The sequence below is a fragment of the Alligator sinensis genome, unplaced genomic scaffold (genome assembly GCF_000455745.1).
Source record: "Alligator sinensis unplaced genomic scaffold, ASM45574v1 scaffold546_1, whole genome shotgun sequence".
Classification (NCBI taxonomy): domain Eukaryota; kingdom Metazoa; phylum Chordata; order Crocodylia; family Alligatoridae; genus Alligator; species Alligator sinensis.
Window position 1 is genome coordinate 2,402,950 of NW_005842061.1, and position 9,381 is coordinate 2,412,330.

At 44.6% G+C, this 9,381-nt stretch overlaps 1 protein-coding gene across 1 annotated transcript in view; it reads right to left on the reverse strand.

Annotated features, from left to right (window-relative positions):
* SRGN (serglycin) overlaps positions 1-1,169 on the reverse strand; it is a 4,611-nt gene extending 3,442 nt beyond the window's left edge. Inside the window, exon 1 of the mRNA XM_006023140.3 lies at positions 1,013-1,169. Within this exon, the coding sequence (XP_006023202.1) occupies positions 1,013-1,103 (91 nt within the window). The 5' untranslated portion in view covers positions 1,104-1,169. The remainder of the gene's footprint in view (positions 1-1,012) is intronic.
* Between the last annotated feature and the right edge of the window lie 8,212 nt (positions 1,170-9,381).

The window sequence follows — 9,381 nt, forward strand, 5'->3', positions numbered from 1 at the left end:
GCACTATTTCCTCTTCATTTTTTTTATTTTGTACTGTTTATATATTTTGAAAAGGCAATAGTAAAAAAACCTTTTCATAATAGTTGTAAAGATATTATGACCATTCCAAGATTAATTTGTGTGAAAAAATCTATATGATATTTGTGATGGAAATACCAGTAGATATCTAATAAATGCATCTCATCATTAGAATCTTTGTACACAAAACATACATAAATGCTTTTTAAGCTCTACACAATTAAAAAACTAGATATCTCTTTTAAGAAATAAATCCAGGATGTCTGTGTCATCATGAATCAACATTTCCTTTTAGCTGTGTTAGCACACTATTTTGCAATTTTTCCTGTTATGAATAAACCCTCTAATTTCCACATATTTGCACAACTTTTCTTTTTCCCCAGGAAGCAAATGTAAAGCCATAATATAAGAACTAATCGTCATCTTAAATATGTGACTTATCTTTTTAACACTTTAGAGATTCAAAACATAGCTCGAAAAAATATACTAAACTAAATAGACAGTTGGGATTTAATTGGAGGGCAAAATTTGGCACAATATTTATTTTTACAAAGTAACATTCTATGATACTACATTCTATTTGCAAGTTATTTAGTGCTCTCTCTCTCCCCCCATGAGAACAACTCAAAAACAGTAAGGACATAAAGGAGGACCTTTCTGAAAATTTAAAATGATAAATAGTTCAAAAACATAAGATCTGTAGACAACTCTGGTCATATTTACACATTCCAGACACCACCAAACAGTTAGTTAATAAACTGATGTAGAATGCCTGAAATTATTTACCAAAGGCAGATATTACCACTTGCACTACATTGTCTTACCTTGATGAGATTTTATCAAAAGTGTTTTTATTTTGTAAAGCGTTGGTTTTATTACTTCTACAACAAGTTCAATTGCAAATATTCTTCTTTAAACTCAGAGGTTCCTTATTTGGCCTATTCCACATAGCTCAGAAAAAAGGATTATAGAAAAAGCAACCATTCAGTTTTACCTTGTGCTGCGTATCCCATAAAGAGGATTATACAAACAGCCAGGAAAATCCTCCCATTGCATCTGACAAGAGTCTGCATTTTGGCCTGCATTTCTCCGTGCTCCACCAGCCTTCACCAAGGCTTCACACTTAGGAAATACAACACAGCAATGAGATCAACTTTTAGACTAGGTTTCCAAAACCTCAAACTCAACCCATAACCTGCGTCACAACTTCCTGACTGACTGAAGTAAGACGTCTACAACAGGAGCCAAGAGCATAGTCCTACAGTTCTTAATCAGACAAAAATCCCCAGACATCAACGTAACTTTTGCTTAAACAAGAAAGATGGGATAGGGTCACCAGAGTCCACCATAATAAAAAGATGTGTTACTTAAACTATTAGGAACGGGGAAGATACATTAAACCTGCTTGCTCATACATTTTTCTTAAACATTCAGTATTTGCATACACCTGATTCAAGAGGGATGATGACTTCAGGGAGCTGGCCTTTCCAGCCCAACTTTCCTATGATCCTGTGATGTATATTAAGACAAAAAGGAGCAGTTGACGTCCCCAGTTTTTAAATGACTGTAGCATTCCATTAGGACCAGAAGTAAATTTTCCTCTCTACGACAAATGTCTGCTTCTCCTGGAAGCTTTGATACACTTATTGTTTACAGTAATATCTGTGTGAATAGCGAAGCTGCAAAACTCTCATTCTTTGCAAAAAGATGCATTCAAGATTCCTATTACAAGTTTGTTTTTTTTTCCCTTCTTTTTTTTCTTCTAAGTGTTTAGAGGGTAGAAACCTTAACCTTCATAACAGGAATAAGAAGAAAAACATTTCCCCAGTATGAAGTAAATCCTAGTAGAAATTCTACTAAAAAAATCTCCAACTAGTTCCCAATGTCAGCTAGGTTTTGAAACAGAACAATAAGCCTCTGATAGACGACTACAGAAGCCAGTACAAAACCAAGTTAGTCTGTGCACAAAATTACAACTACAAGAATTTCCCATAGGAATCCCTGCTTGAGTTCTGTAAGTTAGGGCTGTCCAACCAGCAGCCCACAGGCCACATGTGGAGCATGAGGGATTAATTTGCGGCCCCCCAAGACTCTCACCCTGCCACTGCTCACCACTCCTATTGCTCAAGCTACTGCAGTTGGGGCCTCCCCTCTCTCCTCTGGCAACTGCTTTCTGCTCTCACTCCAGGGGGCCAGGACAGTGCAGTGCACAGCAGAACTGTCTGGAGTCTCACAGTTCAGTTGGAAGTGAAGGGGTAATCATGTCCATGCAATGCAGCATGGAGAGAACACAGTACAAGAGTATGCGGGGTGCTCACATGGGTGCCTGGTGCAGCCAAGGTGAGGGGGGATCGCTGCAACATGGAGAGCTCGTGGCTTGCCCTGGTGTGGCCCACTAGTGTCCAGTCCCAACTGGTGCATCCGGGGAGGGAGTGGGGGGTGCATACAGCCCCTGCCAGCTTAGAAGTTGGACAGGCATGATGTATGTTAAAGAAACAGGATCCCTTTATGTGGCATGAGCAGACCACAATGCAGGTAGATGCAGCAGCATTGACTGAACCTGGACAAGATCTGAACTGAGAGTACCAGTTAAATGGAAAGTGAGAAAAGCACCTGGAGATAAAGAAAAAAATAAATGAAAGCTGGACTTGAAATACAGGGAGAAAGAGAAGGGGCATGTGTGCACAAGAATGGTCCTGGAAGCTCATGAACAAGGAGGGTTTTCTTTATCAAATAATATTCTGTAGGGGTTCTATTTCTTGCAGCAATTGAACTGTTTTTGACAACTGGTGCTGATAGCTCCTCTTGAGACCTGGCCTCTTCCAACCATGGTTAGACAGGAGGTTGGATAAGACCCAAAACCATTTGACATCTCTGAAGTCACAAGCCTTAAAAGATTCCCATCTAAAGATGTCAAAAAGAAAAAGCATTGTGCAAGGATAGGAGTCTCCATAATAATTAGGAACAAACAACTTTGGAGGAAAACTATAAAGAAGAAGCTTGAAGAATTCTGAATCAGTGCAGTCAACAACATAGAACAGAAAAGAAAAAACACATGATTAAATTAGTGTCTATTTGCTGGAGTGGGCCTTCATTCATACACTGAGGAGCCTTGAGAGAATTCCATTACAATTCTTTGGTGTACACTCTTCAAATTTCTGCAAAGTGTTTTATCTGGATTCATAAAAGTTACAGGATGTAAGTTCTAAGACTTGATCCCTGCTAATAGATGCTCAAGTAGTTAATTGTACTTTAAATATATATTTATTCACCACATGAAGAAACTGCGCTTTGCTAAGCAGGAAATTACTAAAAGGTGCCAAAGATCAGCACATTGCTAACAATGAGATAATTCAGAAGCACTGAAGCAATTAAATAGTATCCATCTGCCATCTTCATACAATTTAAAAAGTTGATTACATGATTGACCCTCTAACATATCAGTGTGTTTAGGAAGCAATTCCACATTCCTAAAGTTAATCTACATGTGAACATGTACCAGTCTAATGAAATCGCTGAAAAATCTTACTTAAACACATTTAAATCACTTAAAATCTGTTATCTATTATCCAGCCTGTAAATTTATAGGACAAACTTCAATAGTTTTAAACTTGGCTTATATCAGTTAAGAGTAATCCCCATAAAAAACACTGAACCTTGCCAACCTCATCACCAGAAGCAAATTTCCTGCAGTCCAATGTACACTGAATGGATCCAGACCATGCCAGGACAAGAAATGTAAAACCTGCCAACGTATCTCCACCACTCCCACAATAACTACACCCCACAACAGAACCATCATCGTCCCTGGATCTTACACCTGCACCTCCAGAAATGTAGTACATCTCATCCACTACACTAAATGTCCTGATGGAAAATATGTAGGAGGAACCAAACAACAACTGCGTACCACAATGAACGCACACCAAAAAGCTATCAAAGAGAAAAACACCCAGCTACCTGTAGGTGCACACTTCTCACAAGACAACCACTCTCTCCAGTCTCTCAGTTCTAATCCTCAAAGGGAATTTATAAAACACCTTTCGTAGACGAGCCTACAAACTTACAAGCCTACAGACAAGCTGGGGAATTGGCTTTTAGGTTAGACCCAGAGAGTGGTAGTTGATGGAAGTCAATCATTGCGGTGCACTGTGACCAGTGGGGTCCCCCAAGGCTCCATCCTTGGGCCTATCCTTTTCAACATCTTCGTTAATGATGTGGACATTGCTGTCAGAAGCAGACTGGTCAAGTTCACTGATGACACCAAACTTTGGGGAAAAGCGTCCACACCCAAAGACAGGATGGTGATCCAGACCGACCTTGACAGGCTCAGAAAATGGGTGGATGAAAACCTGATTGGCCTTCAACTCCAAAAAATGCAAGGTACTCCACCTTGGGAAGAAAAACCTGCAGCATGCTTATAGGCTCCGCAATGCTATGCTTGCTAGCACCACGGCTGAGAGAGACTTGGGGGTCATGATTGACCACAAGATGAATATAAGCCACCAATGTGATGTTGCAGTCGGCAAAGTGAGCAAAACTCTGGCTTGCGTCCATAGATGCTTCTCTAGCAAATCCCAGGATGTCATCCTCCCACTGTACTTGGCCTTGGTGAGGCCACAGCTGGAGTGCTGTATCCAGTTCTGAGCTCTGCAATTCAAAAAGGATGTGGAGAAGCTTGAGAGAGTCCGGAGGAGAGCCACGTGCATGATCAGAGGGCAGGAAAACAGGCCAGAAGCTGAGAGCTACAGGACTTCAGCCTGGAAAAGCACAGGCTCAGGGGGGGACCTGGTGGCTGCCTACAAGTATATAAGGGGTGTACATCAGGATCTGGGGGAATGCCTGTTCACCAGAGCTCCCCATGGGATGACAGGGTCAAACGGTCACAAACTTCTCCAAGACTATTTCAGGCTGGACATAAGGAAAAACTTCTTTACTGTCCAAGCCCCCAAGGCCTGGAACAGACTCCCTCCAGAGGTGGTGCAAGCACCTACTCTGGACTCAAGAGTCAATTGGACATTTATCTTGCTGGGATCCTGTGACCCCAGCTGACTTCCTGCCCCTGGGGCAGGGGGCTGGGCTCGATCTTCAGAGGTCCCTTCCAGCCCTAGCGTCTATGAAATCTATGAACTTCACTTCATAAATCTACTGGATACAGATAATCATGGACTAAATATAGACATTGGATTGATGGTACATTATAACCTGTTTGACATCAGATAACCCCAGAGCTGCAATTTGCATATTGGCTTCCATTCCATCCAGGAGAGCAAACAAAACACCACAAGACTCTCCCTATGCTTGAAGATGGGTGTTTGTCCCTAAAAGCTTGCAAAGAACCACTTTTCCAACCATTTAGTTGGTCTAATAAAAGAGATCACGTTTACCCAAAGAACCTTGACCACATAAAAACTGCATCAAAAGACACATCTCAAGTTAGACCAGTGCAATCGTGGATTCAGATTAGGCCTTAGTGCTTTTGTTACCTCAAAACAAAGCTGTTGCTGAGCTAGTAAACAGAGATATTAATTATGGTAAATTAGTTCTGTGCTGGTGTAGCTCCACTGAAACACCTCAGAAGTCTGATTCTCCCCTGCCTTTTATCTCATGTAGTCATTTACCCATGGGCTGGGCAAGAGTAAAATGGCAGGGCAACATTTTATAAACAACTGCAAAACAATTGCTGGAGGTGTAATAGTAAAAAGTTGAAATCAGAATGACTGTTCTTTTGCATTGTCCCAGTTTCAGCTTATGAAAGTGTGTCATTTGCCAAATAATTTTAACCAAGAAAAAGCCTGACTAATTTATTCTATGATTTATGACCTATAATTGAATTCCAAATCGCAGAACATATTTTTCAGAAGTAGAACAAACAGAGGACCCAAACTTATTGCAATACTTGAGGTATCAGGCTGCAAGGATAAGGCTCTCAGAGTAACCAGTTTAATAAAAAGTTTGTGTTGCTTTCAAACCTCTTTCAATAATAAAATTAATTTGCTCTACAAGTTAAATGCATTTTATATATTTCTTACTCCAGATTCTGTCTTCCACATCATACAAAGATACTGAGCATTTGTTATTAGGGAAATTATTTCATTTCAATTCCATCTATTTTTGTTTGCATCCTACTGCTTGTCAGTGAACTCAGAAGATATATAGAGGATGCAGATAGAAATCACACGTCAAAAAGCTAACCACATTTAACAGTTATTCTTGCTTGCTACTTCCTATTTTTAGTGTGAACATTTTGAAGTGTTGATCAAAACCAGTAGGAAAGAAACTAAATATGACAGTATATTTCCTTTAGGTTATAGAAATTATTCCTACAATAACATCAACTTTCCACTACCCATTGATCATGGGCTAACGTTGTAGAATTTAATCCAGCGGAGAGCTCTTCTTGACATTACATGTAGTTGTAAATAAGATTCTTCAGCCAAACTTGCACCTTTTGTATCTTACACTAGTTCATTGCCTTTCCCTTGTTTGGGGTGACACACTTTGAAACTTCAGACACCAGTGAGATTCACTGCCTAAAACCGCAACCCATTACATTAATTCTCTGCTTTGCTATTGTTACCCTCATCTTCCACCACCTCCTCTTGTTCTCTAGTGGATTTTGGTCCTTTGAGCAAGCCCTGGGGAGAGAGGAGTGTAGGCTGGATGTTTTAGGGGATGGATGGTAACCATGAAAATAATTTCTGGATGTGGAATGGATAGATGGAGATTAAGGACCCTGTTACTTCTTCCATTCCAACAGCACAAGGAAGGTATAGAGCCAGCAGTTCTGGCCACTGAAGAATGATCTGAATATTTTGGGTTTCATCTATACCCATTGAAAAATAAAGGAAATGACAATGCGTGTTCAATAACCACTAGTATAAAAGGAGACATGCAGATTATATTTCTCTCAGTGAGCCAATGTTCCATTCTTTTGCTCCTGTTGTAGCAACTGATACCTGTATTAAGTAGGCCATAAGTTCTGTCAGCCCTGCCCCATACCAATTATCAGTTCCATTTCAGCCTCTTGAGGCTGTCTGCAGCCAGGGTATGTTAAGAATGCCCTCAAAGCTGTTCTGACCCAGCTGAGGTGGCTAGCCTTCCACAGAGCTGCAGTATAGTATGGGGATTACAAAGCTTCTTGGCCTTATATAAACTACTAACCAATTGCCCATCAAGAATGATGGGGGGGGGGGGGGGGAGGGAGTGGGCGGGGAAGGAGCCCCAAGGCTCTCCCCCACCCCCATCCGGGCCCGCTTCCCCTTCCTCCTGCTGCTTGGGGTCTGGGCCCATTCCCCCCACTCCCTGCCACAGCAGTGGAGGGGAGGGGAGGAATGGGCCCGGGGTTGATGCCGGGGAGGACTGGACCTGAGGGTGAGGAGAAGCTGGGCTGCCACGACAGGAGGGTGGGAAGAGGAATGGGCCCAGGCCTGACACAGGGGAGGAGGCCCACTCCTTCCCTCTCCCAGCCATTGCTGTGTTGGGCTGCATCAGGCTGAGCCCCCCCTGAGGCAGTGGGAGAAGGAGAGGAGGGGGCCTGGGCCAATGTGGGGAAGAAGCCAGGCCACCACAGCATGGGGAGCAGCGGGCACAGGCCGACCCGGCGGCGGGTTGGGAGGGAGAGGGGAGAGGAGAAGTGGGCTCAGAGTTGACACAGGGGGAGAAGGGGAGTTGGGGGAGGAATGGGACCAGGCCTGAGGATGGGGAAAGAGGCCCACTCCTCCCCTCCCCCTGCTGCTGCCATGTTGGACCAGGCCTGCTGCTGCCTCCCACCACTGTGGCAGGCCAGCTTCTCCCCTGCCTTGGGCCCAGTCCCACTTCTCTCCCACTGCCCCCTCACCCACATTGGCCCCAAGCTCACTCCTCCTCCCACCTCCGCCCGGTCGGCTCAGGCCTGCTACTTTCCCCACCGCAGCAGCCTGGCTTCTCCCTACCCTTGGACCCAGTCCTCCCGTTCATCGGGCCCAGGTCCATTCCTCCTTCCCCCCACCACCATGACAGCACGTCCACTATTCCCTCCTCCACCGTTGTGTCAGCCCGCATCAGGCCCTGCAGGCGGTGGCAACAACGGAAGGGGAGAAGGGCAGGCCGAAGCCAGAGCCAGTGGCCTTGCCCCCACTCCCCCACGGTATCCCAAACCCACTCCCTCCCACACCACCACTGCCATCACCTGCAAGGAGTAAGGGCGGGGCAAGGCCAGCTCTGGTGGCTTCGCCCCCACACTCTGCTCCATCCTCGCAACCTGCTTCATCCACTCCATTGCCCCCACCTCCAGGGAGCAGGGTGGGGAAGGCGAGGCCGCCTGTGCTGGCCTTGCCCCCTGCCTCCGTCCTGTGTCCCCACCATCATGGCGGTGCTCCACTGCCACCAGCTCCTGTTTAAACGCTTGTTTGCACTCTGATCGGCTGTTTGTCAGCCAATCAGAGCATGAATAAAGCGTTACAGACAGACAGACTTAGGCTTTTATAATATTAGAAATCTGGAGAAAATTGGTGGTCCTCCAGGACAGCTGTGAAATGTTACATTCATGAATATCTAAGGTGCTAGTCTAGGGGCAGACATTACACATAAGCCGATTTAAGTGATCAAAAACTGATCTAACCTGTACCCAAACAGGTATTCAGTGCACATAAACTGGTTTGAAAATGGCTGAAACCAGTTTGAGATAAGCCTGGTTGAATGCAGTATCAGACGTAACTGATTTGGGTCAAACCGGTTTATACAATGTCTGTCCCAGACCCCTTGCTTGTTTAAGATAAATCAGACTCCTGCAGCATCCCGGCATGCTCTCTGGTCTGGGTGGGGCTCTCTATTCCACAGCAGGGCTGGCTCCTCCCCTCCGCTATCTGGCTAGAGCTCTGACGAAGACTACAGGTACAGCAGGGTCTGCCTGGCTTTCCCCTACCCTACCCCCGCCCACCTTCACTGCTCAAGCAGGAATCTCCCCCTCCCTCCCCATCTTCCACAGCACAGACCTCAGCCCCTTGGACCATAGGCATGTGGTATGCTAGCCAATGCCAAGAGGTGTCTGTGTGTGTGTCCAATTTCACTGGGACAGGCAGATAGAACAGTGACTGCTTAGGGCATTTTGGAGCTAATCAACGGGTCAGCTGGTAAGCTGTTTAAGAAGAGTTTTAACTAATGGAAAGAAGCTATTGTTTTGCTGATGAGGTGATAAACACTTATCAGGTCCCTGCTGGGTTGCTTGACTGTCAGTTTGCTGCTGACAGTATGAAGAAGCATGGAGAGGAAAATTGAAAAGCTCCATATCATCAACAGATGCATGCACTACACACCCCGCCCCACTTGCCTCAGAGTGCTAGCATCACTCCCACCCCTTGAGCAGCCAGCAGAGAAAAGCCT